This window comes from Apis cerana, linkage group LG5 (genome assembly GCF_029169275.1).
Source record: "Apis cerana isolate GH-2021 linkage group LG5, AcerK_1.0, whole genome shotgun sequence".
In the NCBI taxonomy this organism is placed as follows: domain Eukaryota; kingdom Metazoa; phylum Arthropoda; class Insecta; order Hymenoptera; family Apidae; genus Apis; species Apis cerana.
In genome coordinates this window covers 12,857,514-12,873,163 of record NC_083856.1, presented here as the reverse complement: position 1 = coordinate 12,873,163, position 15,650 = coordinate 12,857,514, and the positions used below count along the sequence as shown (strand labels likewise).

At 23.3% G+C, this 15,650-nt stretch overlaps 3 protein-coding genes across 11 annotated transcripts; 1 reads left to right on the top strand and 2 right to left on the bottom strand.

Moving 5' to 3' along the window:
* Positions 1–2,525: 2,525 nt before the first annotated feature.
* On the top strand, positions 2,526–6,633 carry LOC107998675 ((Lyso)-N-acylphosphatidylethanolamine lipase). Of its 4 annotated transcripts, none has more exons than XM_062075452.1 (8): positions 2,526–2,817; positions 2,912–3,064; positions 3,906–3,982; positions 4,159–4,365; positions 4,757–5,080; positions 5,200–5,317; positions 5,452–5,638; positions 5,758–6,633. In XM_062075452.1, the coding sequence occupies exons 2-8, from the start codon at positions 3,033–3,035 to the stop codon at positions 5,977–5,979; spliced, it is 1,167 nt and encodes a 388-aa protein (XP_061931436.1). In that variant the 5' UTR covers positions 2,526–2,817; positions 2,912–3,032; the 3' UTR covers positions 5,980–6,633. The 4 variants fall into 4 exon arrangements, with proteins under 4 accessions (XP_061931436.1, XP_016913557.1, XP_016913572.1 ...); XM_017058083.3 differs by lacking the exon at positions 2,526–2,817 and adding an exon at positions 3,310–3,503 and having other exon boundaries at positions 2,913–3,064; XM_017058076.3 differs by lacking the exon at positions 2,526–2,817 and adding an exon at positions 3,310–3,507 and having other exon boundaries at positions 2,913–3,064.
* Positions 5,981–8,276, bottom strand: LOC107998193 (uncharacterized). Its single transcript, XM_028666846.2, has 3 exons — positions 7,786–8,276; positions 7,143–7,704; positions 5,981–7,053 (listed from the first exon to the last, which is right to left on the bottom strand). Exons 1-3 carry the CDS (start codon positions 7,938–7,940, stop codon positions 6,823–6,825), a joined length of 948 nt encoding a protein of 315 aa, XP_028522647.1. The 5' UTR covers positions 7,941–8,276; the 3' UTR covers positions 5,981–6,822.
* Positions 8,277–8,447: 171 nt separating this feature from the next.
* Positions 8,448–15,487, bottom strand: LOC107999045 (retinoblastoma-like protein 1). 6 transcript variants are annotated; one of them, XM_028666848.2, is made up of 9 exons: positions 15,217–15,486; positions 14,185–14,716; positions 13,819–14,115; positions 12,721–12,822; positions 12,207–12,304; positions 11,731–12,114; positions 10,274–11,656; positions 9,949–10,178; positions 8,448–9,873 (listed from the first exon to the last, which is right to left on the bottom strand). In XM_028666848.2, the coding sequence occupies exons 1-8, from the start codon at positions 15,352–15,354 to the stop codon at positions 9,993–9,995; spliced, it is 3,120 nt and encodes a 1,039-aa protein (XP_028522649.1). In that variant the 5' UTR covers positions 15,355–15,486; the 3' UTR covers positions 8,448–9,873; positions 9,949–9,992. The 6 variants fall into 6 exon arrangements, with proteins under 6 accessions (XP_028522649.1, XP_061931433.1, XP_016914187.1 ...); XM_062075449.1 differs by having other exon boundaries at positions 8,448–9,870; XM_017058698.3 differs by having other exon boundaries at positions 8,448–10,178; positions 11,731–12,111; positions 15,217–15,487.
* Between the last annotated feature and the right edge of the window lie 163 nt (positions 15,488–15,650).

Genomic DNA, 15,650 nt, shown 5'->3' with positions numbered 1-15,650 from the left:
CCACTACTAGGTACGTTAAACTACATTGCGTATAGTACGACAGGTGCCGTGAGTTGTGGAATATTGGTGTTCGCGATTAAAAAGTAGTTCCCCTCTCTGACAAATTTGCATTAACCCACGCATCTTTGACTATGATTTTCATCGATCGATTCCATTTAATGTTCATCATGCATTCTTTTAATACATTTTATAAAGTGAATATGGCATTCTTTAAAAAATAATTTTTGGATGATAGTAAATCATCATAAATAAACAAGTTTCATCTTATCTTATAAGTAAATTTTTTCTATATATTATATCTAAACTAAATATTGTTCAATAGAATAATTTGATATAATATTGATAATTAATTGCATGTCATCAATTACATATCAAAAATATTGAAATCATAGATTATCATAGATATATAGATATTATAATATGGCATTACGTAAAAGGGGAAAAATAAGATCAAATTTATTTTTTCTCATTAATTATAATATTGAAAGTATTAGCAAATCTTATATATTGTTTGATTATTTGATTAATAACAATTATTTATATGTTATCATTTTCAATAATATTCATTGTAAAATTATGCATTTTTTGCATTTTTTTGGAATATTAATATTTAATATCAATATATACATATGTATAAAATATATATATATAAAATAAAGATAACTAAAATTAATAAAATTCAATATGCCATTGAATAATTCATTTCAATTATGGTGATTGATATTTATTATTAAAAATAGAATTATGTAAATTAATTATTCTGACATAATAATAGTTTAAATGAATATTTCTCATAAGAATTATTGAGATCAAAAAGAATTAATATAAATTACTTTCATATAACAAAAAAGATATAAAATTTATAAGATATGTTTATACATTAACACGAATTTATAAAAAAAATGATGTTTTTGTTTCGATAATTAATTATATGGTTGAAAAAAAATAAAATGGAAAATGAATATATATATATATATATTTATTTATTTACTTATTCACGAAACAAACTTTGTATTCCTGAATTATCGATTAAACGGAAATACATTTCACTATTACATGAAAGTAACAAAAAAAAATATTAATTTACTTTATAAATATAAATGAATTATTAATAATATTATCAAAATTAATATTAAAAGCTCAAAAATTAAAAATTGTTATAAAATTATTTTAAAAATTTGTATTCAGTAAATGTAGAAGAAAATGTTAAAAACTATAAAGTTGTATTTCTTATAAAATTGAAATAATTTGTTCGACGTTAAAAAATTCAATGCAGAATATAATTTTATATGAAATCCTGTTCCTTGACTGGCAAATAGAAAAGTAGTGCCAGCAGACGACGCCCGAATTATCTTGTATTCTTGCGCCACGCATGCTATGCATTACATTGAATATACATAAATATAGGCATATTTCTTACCTTACATCTTACCTTTGAATACGCCATTTGAAATATGAATATATGTTATTTCCTTTATATCTTCTTTGACAGATTTTTTATTTTTGACAAAATAAAAATAAATATCATTTTTATTAAGAAATTAAAGAAGAATTTTAATAACCAAATTTTTTCAAATATTTTCATGTAATTAAAGAATTTTAGTATTTCTTTAAATAATTATATTTCATATACTTGATCGCTAATATAAATATAAATTGAAAAAAATATTTATAATAGCGAAATTAAAATTGCAGCTAATGAATTTTTCTCATATTCTATTATTTATTTTTCTTATTGTATAATATTTTCAATAAAATATTATTGTTTTTATTATTTATTATTATTATTTATTTTTTTAGTTATATTATAATTATTTTGGTAAACTTTTTTTATTATATTTTAATAAATATTTATAGTAATATAAATACATATAGTACAACTATAATGCAAATACAAAACTGTAAGGACAATCCATCAACTATCGTACAACTTTAAATTCCCGAAACAATTGGACCAAATAATGAGAATCATGCATGAGTGCAATGAGGATGTGCTGATTGGGATGAATAGCTCATATTGTCGGGAGAGCCAAAAGCACCCAGAGCTTGTGTATAGAGTCTCTGATCATTATAAAATGTCTTCTTTATTGTATTATACTTACACTTTGTTGCATGTTACAAAGATAGAGATTCATTTATTTCATTGTATTATAAATACATTAATCATAAGAATAATTTACTTACTTAAAAGTTCAAAATATTTTAAACTATTAATTAAAAACAAAAACAAAAAATAAAATTCTATATTAGTTATTAATTTTACAATTATTTTTAATCGTATAATTGATGTGCTCTTATCACTATACAAAAATCTCTAATTTAATATCTTGATCGATAATTATAAGCGGCAGATTCTTTTTTATCTTTAATTATTTTTATTTTTCACATAACATCGATATCTCCGATATATATATATATATATATTATAAAAACTTTATTCTTTATAAATTTCAAATTAATTCATGCAAAATATAAATATAATATATTGTATCATATTTTTTAAAAATATAATATTGGTCATTATATTATCATGAATTTTATTAATTTACAAGATTTACAAGTTAATAATTTCAATTATATTAAAAAATACGAAGTTAGTTAAAACAGAAACAGTTATTGCACTTTTTAAAAAAAATTTACAATATGTATATACCTATATCTTATGAATATTGGTTATCACGATGATTTTAGGTTATGTTACTTTCATTAGATATAATACTTTGTTATCATAATAATCTTATTTCAAAAAAATAATGTGTTAATACATTGCAATCAATATGTATTTAAAAAAAAATACATATAACAATAAACAATGAAGTACGTATTTTGTATTTCACAAAAGAAAAATTCCACAAATCTTCCAAAACATATGTACATCAGCTGATTCTCCCACTCTTCCATTTTTCAACAGACAGTGTATACTGGAATTCTTACCGACTAGATAATAGAATTGGTTACGTCGTCGTATTCATTTTCCATATTGTCAACAAAGAAATCATCGTATACGAACAACTACAGCATCGTAAAAGCTAATGGCAGATTATGAAATTGTCAAATCGAAAAGGTATGTATTAAAGGATTTTAAATATAATTTTTTTGTAACTGTCATTCGTAATTTTTTTTTTAATTTATGGCTTTCATTTTTCGATGACTTTATAGTTTATCATAATTTACTATACATCAATTTTCTATAAATCATTTTAATTGTATCAATTTTCGCATTCGAAATTTAAATTAAAAATTTTTAATTTACAACGTTCTTATATTGCCACAGAAATTGTCATTATAATTAATAGATTTATATTATAGATACCGTACATGTAGAAGTATTTTGAAACGCTACATATATATATAAAAGAAAAATGATTATGGAAGTCAAAGAGTTAACTATGTCATGTTGGATTGCTTTTCAAGGTCACGTGCCAAACATTTTTAGCACGAAGAATCATAACCAAAGAAATATGTATAGTTAATTCCATTTCGAGTTTATTTTACACAAATACGTAGGTAATTTCTTTTTTAATCTACGCATTAAAGTCTTCAAAATTGATTTTACATATGTATATATTATGTTTATCATGTTTATCACTTGTCAGATTATTATATGTATAATGTCTAATAATTTTTCAAGTTCAGTATTTTAAATCATAACATGACATTTGTAAAACTACATTATAACAGTATCGAAAAATATAATGATATAGATAATCAATGATTTACAACACATAAATTTATTAAAAAATTATTATTACATATATCATTAGTTTTTATTAATCCTAATTATTAATTATGTAAAAATACTGTTACATAAATGTGATTTTATAAATATTTATAATATACAATTTATGAAAAATTGAATATATTTCGTTTATTTATACAATCTTCTTGAATTTTTTATTTGTTAGCTGGTTTTGGGAATGGTTTAGCTGGTCTGGCTCATCTTCAACTATGTTACGTGCTGCGGAGAAAAAAATTCTTTCTTGTAAGTTTTTTTTATTAAATAAATTTTTTGAATAAATTAAGAATAAATTAGAGATATTTAAAAACATTTGAGATAAAATAATTTTTTGTATATTAGTAAATTATAATTTTAATGATATTTTATTTGATTTGCAAAATTATTAATTATATGGTTTAGAACTATTGTATTTGATATAGGTTTGAGAACAGCATATAGAGGATGGTATGTGGATATAGGACCAGTTGTAGGAACATCAGATAAGATATGGACCATTTCTTTGAATGAAGAATCAACAAAAACACCAATTGTCTTATTACATGGTTTAGGAGCAGGTGTGGCATTGTGGTGTTTAAATCTTGATGCATTGGCTTCTCAAAGGCCAGTATATGCTATTGACATATTAGGTAAAAATAAAATAATTATAATTTCATTTATAATTTTATAATATATAAAATATAAATTTATATTTTTTTAAATTTATTCAATAATATTTAAAATAAAAAGCCTTTATATTAAAGATATACTTTGTTTTTAAATATAGTTATTATATATGATTCATAGATAAAATTGAATTTTGAAATTACATATAATTTATGAAATAATACGAACTGATTTTTTCATATTTTTTTATATATTTGTTATTATTTTTAAAATATTTGTTATTATTAATTATTATTATTTGTTTTATGATATTTTTATATCATTATTTTTTAAGCAATAATATATTTTGGTTATCATCATATTTGTTCGTTGTTTATTTTGCTTCTCTGAAATATATATTAATTTTTTATTCAGGTTTCGGTAGAAGTAGTCGTCCTGTTTTTAGTAACGAAGCTCAAGAAGCTGAGAGTCAATTAGTTCGCTCTATTGAGGAATGGAGAAGAGAAATGCAGTTAGAAAAATTTGTACTGTTAGGTCATTCAATGGGTGGTTTTCTTGCAGCATCATATAGCATGCAATATCCTGAAAGAATTAAACACCTAATTCTTGCCGATCCATGGGGTTTTCCAGAAAGACCTGTAGATCGAATTTCCAGAGTTCCTATGTGGGTAAAAGTTATAGCATATGTAATCGAACCATTGAACCCACTTTGGCCAGTCAGAGTAGCTGGTCCATTTGGTTAGTTCCTATTTTAGCGTATTTTCATGCTAAAAATAAAAAAGTCTTATATACTATTAATTTGTAAAATATATAAAAAAATTTAAATACTGTTTTATAACATAATATTATTTTGTTAGGACAATGGTTAATTGAAAAAACAAGGCCAGATATAGTAAAAAAATTTGCACCTGTATTAAAAGATGATACTGCTGTGATTTCACAATATTTACATCAATGTAATGCTCAAACACCATCGTAAGTTTTTAAAATTTTTAAACATAAAATAAAAATTATTGAATTTTAAAATTTTAAATTCAGTTAAAAAATATTTCATTTGAATTTTTAAATATAAAACGCAAAAATTAATTTTTTACATATTTAATAAAAAGTGGTGAGAGTGCATTTCATGCAATGATGCAACATTTTGGCTGGGCCAAAAATCCTATTGTTAAAAGAATGGATAAATTAAATCCAGAAATTCCAATAACTTTATTATATGGTAGTCGATCTTGGGTTGATAATTCATCTTGGGAAACACTTAAGCAAGCTAGAGCATCGTCTTATATTAATGTTCAGGTAAACATAAAAATAAAAAAAAAATGAAAATAAAGAAATAGTATAAACAGAAATTATAAATTTCTTCTTAAAGTAATTTTAATAATTATGTATTATATATTTTTAAATTTTGATTATAGGCTATAACAGGAGCAGGGCATCATGTTTATGCTGATAAAAGTGAAATTTTCAATAAATATGTATTAGAAGCATGTAATCTAAGTGATTCCATATCCCATTTAACAGCATCAGATATTCGATCAAACTCTAAGTCGATAAATGAGCAACAAATTTCATTAATTTTAACAAACGAGGAAGTTGATTCTAAAACTGCGAAAGGACAGGAATTGAACACGCCATAAGCACGATCTAGTTAAAATTTATTTAAAATTTAAAAAGTATAAAATTTGATAATTGAATCGTACTGTTTTGACTTTAATTGCAGTCAAATGACTGCATGAATTGTGTGATTTAGATTAGATATATGTATTGCAACGTACCAAACAATAATTACATGTTGATTAATGTTATTTAATTATTTTCTAATTTATGTTATACTTTGTTAATGCTGTAATTTATAATTTCTTGAATTGTTTCAAGAATAATGGAGCTCAATTCTTAGTTTAAGCTCATTGATTTATCATTTATATTTCTAAACAATAGTTGAACATTAAAATATCTAATTTTTTTATAAATTTTAATTTCTTCATAAGATTGTATATTTTAATAAAATATAAATATATTTTAATAAAAGAGTAATAGTACTAATTATAGAAATATTTAAATATTTGTGCTTGATTAAAAGCATAATGTGTAATATTAAAATCAAATTCAATCAATGGGATCAATATTCATATATATATAGATATATATATATATATATATATATATATATATATAAATCATATTATAAATTTAATACAGAAGGTCAAACTGTATATTATGTACAAATATATTATATGACTAAATTAAATGTAAGATATAATAATAAACGAAATAAATATTGTTGATATTAATTTTTTATGTTTACATTGAAAAATTTGTCCTACTCTAAATATTTTTTATACTATTATTTATTTATTATCGTTTTCTTTTAAATTCATCATGAATGGAATCATTATCATTTTCATAAAAAACATTTTCATAAAATCATTATCATTTTTAACAAAATCATCATAATTATTTTCAATCTTATTATTAACATTTTATTCTTCAAAATTATAAGTAAAATCATTTAATTTAAAATATTTTCTCTTATTTTTTTTTCTTTGCTCTTTTCGTCTTTCATTTAAAAATTTAGCAAATTGTTCTTGATGTTCATTACCAATTACAAAATTTGAAATATTTTTTACATCAAACTTAGAAAGTGGATTTGAATGTGGATTTGAATTTATATTTATTGTTTGTTTCAATGATTTATTTAATGAATTTTTAATCTAGAAAAAAAATATTTTTAAATATATCATTATTTTTGATTTACTATTTTCAATTATTTCATATATATATATATATATATATGATATACCTTTGACATAATTCGAAAGTGATCTAATCCAAATACATCATGTTTCATTATAGGTATAGTTATACTAAATTTGTCTTCTTTATTATTATGTACATTCTCAACGTCAGAAGCAGTAATAGTATGACGTATAGCATCTGGATATGGATTTGGTATATAATCTTCCTCAAACTCCATAATTTTGAATTTTTGTTCTATTTTTTTCATAACTTTAATACCTTTACATTTAACAAATTGAATAGAAGGTACAATGCCTATTATACGAAGTTGAGATAATTTATGTCTTAATTGAAAAGCACATTTTTGTAATAGTTCTTCAGTATCCAATTTCTCAGCATTATTCTCTATCCAATAAATATTAATAAGTTTAAAATCTGGAGTTATTTTTATATGTGAAATTTCTACATTTCTATTTAAAATTTCAGGTTCTACTTCTCCAGTTGACATCATATCTGTAATATGTTCCATAAAAACTTTATTCAGAACATTCATTCTTCGTTGTGTATGCACAGAAATTTTATTTTCTGCTACATAAGCAGTAGGATTTATATCTTCATTTGAGTATCTATTTAATTAAAAAATTATATTTAAAATTCTAAAACATAAAAAAATAATATATAAAATTTATGAAATTTAAGATATATACCTTTCTAATTTATTTTTTAAAAACTTGTTCATAAATTTGCTTTGCTTCCATATATCATATTTTATGGAATCATTGAAAATATATCTAAATATTTGTTTTACACCGAATATTTGTGTATTTTGTATTTTAATAAGAAAATACATATTTTTATTCATTCTTTTTAATATAATATTTTATTAAAAAGATTTATTATTATTGGTATATTATTTAAATATTACAAGAAATCTTTTTTATAATAATCATTCATGTAAATTATTTTAGGTTATATACTTCATTAGTATATTTAAAAACTATAATTTTAAATTACTATTTAGATATAAATAAATTGGTACTTTTATTGTTTAAACATAATCTAAATTTATAAATAAAAAAATTTTATAAATTAAAATTAAAATTTGTTTAAATTGAAATACATAATTCATTCAAGTTTTATTTTGTATAGATGTTTTTTAAATCCTAAAATTTCTAACCTATTAATTCTTGATATAAAATTTTATATTTTAGATTATTTTCAAAGTTTTTATTTTAAAAAATTTAAAATAAAATTTTTTTATTTGTCATTAATCTATAAAAAATTAAAAATTTATAAATGAAAGGCATAAATTCAATATATTTTTTAAAATATTTAGTGTTTGTTATTTTTAATAATAATAGAACTAGTATAACATATAAAATTTCCGATTTTTATTTTTCTAATTTACTTTCGAATTACAATACTATGTACACATAAACTATTTAATAATTATTATATACCAATAAAACTCTTTACATTTTTATGTTATCTAAAAGAAATCGTTAGAGGAACTGCCATAAGTCCGTAACGAGAAACGAAATTCTTTCCTCATCGAACTATATATTTTTTTAGCTCGAAAACTAGCAAATACATCATTTATGTTATAATTATCATGTGTAACAGCAAATCGAAAAATTGTTACCACAATCATGTTACGAATTTCATTCGTAAAAATTAATTATTTTTTCATTTACAAATTTCGTTACAAAATTGTTTTGCATTTATGAAATTTTTTTTGAAAAAACGAAAGCGTTTTTCAATTTTAAAAAGTCATTTTTATCTTAATAATAATTACTTGTAATTAAATGTATCGTTTGGTAATAATAATAATAATAATAATAATAATAATAAAAAAAAAGATTTAATGAGATCAAATGTCAAATTTGAAAGAAAAACTTACAACTAATAACATATCGTTGGATTTGATCGAAAATCGAGAATTTCAACTCGTAAACGAATGAAATCTCGAAAAACGCGCGAATAAGTTATTATACTCGAAAAATCAAATAATATAATATATCATACGATTACCGCGAACATTGAAAATTTTTGTTTAGATTCAAACTTATATGCCTAAATTTAATTAAATATCACCCAAATCGTATTTGCATACTTCGAGCATTCAACTGCTTTTATAGCATGCTTAAAACTAGTAGTAAAATAACATCTCTTTTACCGTCTATGGCCGTAACTCTTACAAATTCATCATACATTATATATAAGTTACATGTATAATTTCAGAGACAATACATAGCTCCATCAAAATACCACTGATCAGTGATATCAATAAAAGTCAGAATAATTTCCAGTGAAAATGAAATACGATAATATATTCATAATAATTAATTAATAAATGTGATATATTTTTCTTTTAAAAATTTAAATAAATAATTTTTAAATTATTTATATCTTCTGTTAATTCTTGTAATATTGTAATAATGAAATGCTTAAATAAAAAATATTATAATACATAAAATTATCAATAAAACTATATCTATGAATGACATATGAAAAAAATGTTCAAATTTTTTATGTTTGAAAATATGAAAATATTTTCTCAAAATGATGCTTAAATCTTTCTTTTAATTAAATTCATTGAAATAATTTAAAAAAGCACTGGAAATAAAATTCTGGCTTTATTCAATATAACAATATCGTATCCTTACATACGATCAGGTATTATACGGGCCTTTTTCTCTGTTTCTAACATGATCATTCCTGAGATGCGAACATTAATTTATTTTAAGCCACACAGCCAAGAAACAAAAATTCGACTTCAAAATGGTTGTTCCCTACTTTTTGATTAAAAAAAATTTTTTATTCAATGAAAACGAAGATATACCTCGAAAATAATATTTTTCTTTTGTTACCTATATTTTCAATAACTTATTTCAATATTCAACTGAATTTTTTCTTATTGATTCTGCGTACGTCGTTCACCAATTATATTTTCTAATTTACGTGCAACGAATGCAGTTGTCTTTTTGATCGGGGATGTTCCTTCTGACATCTCCACGTCGGTATCATCCGATAAAAGTCGCTTGCCAACGGATCTTTTTGGATCGACGGAAATCATCATTTTATTAATAGCCTCCAAATCCTAAAAAATAAATAAAATAATATAAAATAAAAAAAAAATATATATAATATATATATATAATTTTTCTATTATATACGATAAAATTATTTCTTTACCTTTGCAGGGCTACGACTAAAGCAATAACTAAGTTGTGGTGCTGGAGAAGCTGAAATAGCTTTCGGATCTAATGTACGCGTCATAATACTACTAGTAACACGTCTCACTGGTGAATTTGCAGGAGGTTTTCCTTTTGGAAGTGGACTTAATGACAGATTCATTACACTGCCGCGTACTAATCCAAATTTATTTGCCATTTCTTTTACTTGTGGTACATATACTGTATTATAAAATTTTATTAAATCACCACGTGTTTCTTCACCAAAATTCTGCGAAGTACCAGCCATATTTGTAGGTGTAGGAGGTGCTACATTAGTTTCTTTGTCCGATACATCTTTTTGTCTAATTTCTTCGTTCTTCTGTGACTCACCGGATGGTGTTTTAGCTATAAGTACTGATCTATATATATGGGACTCTGCTTGTGGTTGTAATCGGTAACATCGCATGATTTCAGTAAACGAATTCTTTTCCATCTTTACCAATTTGCATATTACATAAATTGCACACATTAAAATTTGATCTAGATGACGATCTTTCATTAATTCTGTTCGTTCTTTAATGGAATATTCAAAAATTGTCCATATCTTTTTTTTTAAATCAATATCCATTATTTCTAACGATCCACATAAATCTAGCATACGTACGCTAGCTAGATTATAAAATTTTCTGAAAAATAGTGCAACAGAACCAGTTCGTTTTGGTTTTGCTGATTCTCTATTAATTGTTACAGTTTGCATTGGTGCAGCCGTCGTTTGTACACTAGATGATCTTGGAACTGTAATCTGTTCAGGTAAAAAAAGTATTCTCGAATTACTATCGATAGTTAGAACTTTCGATGGTAAGACACTTTGACCTGTTCCTCGCAAAACACTTTGCCCACCAATTCTGGTATCTGAGAATAATCGTTTTTTAGCTACACCAGACGCTGCAACAGGAGATTGAAATCTTTCCGAAGCTGAGGAAATAGGACTTTGTTGTACATCATGATGAGTGCCACGGTCTAAAGCAATTCTTCTTAATACCGGCTGTCCTGGAATATTTGGATCAACAGTTTCTAACATGCCAGGCAAAGAAACTTCTTCACAGCTTGGAACACCTTCTGGTGTAGATTGTATAGCATTCCACAAAGGACTATCACTTTGCCATGCAAGTGATTCTAAAATCTTTTCCTCTATTTGATTCAAATGCTTTACAACATCACGAGATAATTGATCTTCTGCTCTAACTATAATTTCTATTACTTTATAGAAATAATACGCATCTAAATTTAGAGCATTTAGAATCCAAGGAAAAATTTTGTCATTACTTTTGTATGAATAAATGACTATTTCTAGACAACAGGCAAATAAGCATTGAATAAAAATTTCTTTTGTAAGAAGATTCTATAACAATTAAAATAAGTATTAATCAACTGATTTTTTTATTTAATTTTTAAATAATTAATTATCAAACCTACCGTTACATCATAATTTGGTTTCTTGCGTTTTTCATCATTTAAAATCATTTCTAAGAGTCGATAAAAAAGAGTTTGACCTAAATAAAGTCTTTTTCTTCCAAAATCTGAAGTAGTCTCATTTGCATTTGTACTTCTGTTGTAGTTAGCACAAAATTGTTCGCCAAGTTCTTTAACTTTTGTTTCAACAAGAGTTTTTACATCTTGAGAACAATTATTTAAAATTTGTAACAAATTTTCACTTGGTGAAGTTTGACCTGCCAACATAGCTTGAAGTCTAATTACACTTTGTGTTGCTGTGGATACTGGTGTCACATTAGTAATATCTTTTTGTCTAAGATAACTACGTCCAGTTAATGGAGTAGTTGGAGCTAAATGTTGTATCTGCTGTAAAAATTATATACATATTTTTTAATATAAATATTTTTAAAATTATTTTTAGAAATTACATATATACATATAATTATTTTAATACTCACTCCACTATTTTGTTCTTTTTTCATTTGAAATTGTTCATGAAGATCACCAACATTCATCATCTGTGTAGGAGATCCAATATTATTACTAGCATCATGGCCTGTAAAAAAAAAAAAAAATAATAAAAAAGATTTAGACAATATCTGTAAAAATTTATTGTATTCTAATATTTTTTAAATTTTTTAAATATTTTTGAAAGAGATTACAAATATGTATAATACAGATTTAAGAATCAATTATTCTGAAGTAGATATTTTAGGATAAAATTAAATATTAAGGAATGAAATAAGAAAAAATGTTAACATAAATGCTCATAATATGAGCTTAAAAATAACTTCAAAAATTAATCATTTCATGTCAATTAAATATGCATTATTATATAGAATTATATAAAACTATCATAAAAAAAGTAACAAATTTTAAATATAAATATTATTCATGCTAAAGCATAATGTTATTAACCATTAACCTTATTATTATTTTTTTATAGCAGCTTTCTACATATTATAAACCTACCTCTTATAAAAATATGTTTAGATAATCTAGCATGACAAGCTAGATCTCCTCCAACTATTTCCAAACTTGATATTCCATTTAATCTCACTCTCCTCCAATCAGCTATACCACAATTAAGACAAAGCAGACACAAATAGTTAACAGCAAGAAATGAAAATAATTCAAAAAGACAAAATAAAGATTACTAGATATTTTGTCCTTTATTAAAAAATGCAAATCAAAAAAACATAAGCAAATCTACTGGGTGTCCTGTAACTGATGGTACAATTGAATAGAAGTGAAATTGGCTATTTCCCGATTAAATACGATTGAATTATCGATAGAAGATAATTTGATATATAAAGATAAGAAAAAAATATAAAATAAATTTTTTTATTTAAAAATTAGTCAAGAAAATTGAATTTGAAAATTCATAATTAATATCAATTTCATGATTCTCGATTACGATTATATCGATTTAGCTGTACATATTCAATTTCAATTTTGTCAAAATTTTGTGCAATAAAATTTTATTTTACATTTTTTATTTATTTTCACATATAAAGGAACCATCTATTAATAATTCATATCAGGAGTTAGCCAATTTCACTTGTATTTAAAAAATTTTTAAACTTGATTTATTTGAATAAAGTCTTAAATGAAAAAATTTTATTCTGCATTTTCAATTTATTTTTTTGCATATAATCATTTTTTGTCTGATTATATATCAATTATGGAACACTCTGTATAAAATAATCTTGAAAATTTTATTATTTTTAACTAATTATACACAAAGATGAAAATTTACTATTTTTTTTAAACAGCAATATTTTCTAATTATTTATTTAAATATAATAGGATTTCATTTTAATTTAATATGTACATTACAAGTGTAAAGTTTCTTAATATATATTAAAAAAAAAATTTTAATTTTATAAAGTTATACTCTCAAATTTGATTTACAAGCAACTTTAATTTCTTAAAGCAAAAATAGATAAAAATAAGCATACAGGCATACAGCATTATTTCATTTTATATACAAGCTTTTTTGCATTAAGCAAGTTTGAAAGCTAGTTTTATAAAAAATATATTAATAAAGAAAGAAAAAAAAACATTTACCTAAGAAAATCCTTTCATCAAAGTCTCCAACACTTAATACATGTTGTTCATAAACTCTATTGATAGCTTTGCTATTGCCATCAAAATTGAGAGCTTCTAAAATACCAGAAAAGTTTGACTGATCACCACGTAAAACTCTTTCATTGAACAATTTATTAATATGATTCTTCAAATAATATTCCTTAATTACTTTAGCTTCAACTGCAATAGCCTCATGACGTTCACATAATAAGCTAACTATACAATTTGCTGTCTGTGGTGGAGTGTAATTCTCATCATTGAAATTTGATGGTAAACCTGTCAAAAAGTATATAAATGAAAACAATTTTTTTTTATTTGATATTATGTATATTACCATATATTTACCAGGAAAATTAGGATTTAAAAGGTCCTTTCTATTAGCCAATAAAGCATTGCTATATATAAGATCACAACATACTAGAAGAAGATGATAAGAATTAACCAAATCATCAGAAATATCTGGAAATGCTCCTTTTATACAAATAAATAAAGTCCAACAGAATTCAAATACTCTTGCAGGTGTGCAAGGCATTGCTTTATGCCTTCTAGATCTTGGTGGTCTTGAAATATCGTCTACAGGATCTTTAAATATATCAGTGAAAATTGGCTGATACTTTTTGAATATAACCATAGAAACAGCAAAATTCCCTTCTAGTTTTTCAATCTTTGAACGAAAATCTTGTGGCATATTAGCCATATCAGCCCAAGATTTACTTTTTGTAAAAAATTGTATTAAAGGAAGATTACACAATTGTAATAAACGTGTCAATGAAACACAATTGCCTTCCACATTAGTACCAGTTTTTCCAACAGTAGGTATAGAAGACTTACGACAAGCTACATATAATGCACACCCTATCCAATGTAATTGATCACCCTAAAAAAACAAATAATCTTTATATATACATAATTATATATAGAAAAAATATACATAAATCTTATATTTTCATGAATAACATTAAACAAATAAGTTATAAAAAAATATAGATAAATGAAATATATAAAATTTATAAATCATTTAATTTATAAATCATTAATCAATTTTTAAATAATAGAAGATTAAATTGTGATAGTTATAGATTTAATTTTTTTATAACTTAATCATTGTTTAGATAAAAATATTTCTTATATTTTTAAATCAATACACTTAATTAAAATTTTATCTTATTGTTTTAAACTAGTGCGCTTTAATTATTTGAGTAAAACAAAGTACGAATTTAGCAGTATTAATTATTAAACAATTTGTATATTATAAATAAATTGCAAAAACAATATATATATGATCCATGGATAAAAGATAGAGAAATTAAAATGCTTAAACTTAAACAATTAATACGACATGAAATAATTCTCGATAATAAGTAATTCAAAAAATACCTCAAGAGTATAATTTTGTCGAATAGTCTCATAAGATTTCCAAGCTTCAGATGCAGCAGTTGCATCCATATTTAATTTCTGACACAAATCTTGATGTCTACTATAAGTAGAATCTTCTACATCATCTGACTGTCCCATTTTTATCGAAAAACTCCAGAAAAACCACAAAAAAACACGATTAATTTATACTCCTACACAACCAAGTTGCGCCATACGAGAGCTCCGTGAGGGCTTGGCGGGAAACGATACGAGCTCCGCCATGTTTGCCATGTTGGCGGGAAATGTAGAATGGCCATTATAAGAAAAAAATCCTTAGGTTGATTTTGCACAAAAATTTCATATATTTTTTAACTAATTTATTTTTTAAATAATGTGTAATATATCTTAGATTATAAAAAGAATGAAACATTTTTGTTGAAAATTTTTTTAGATGT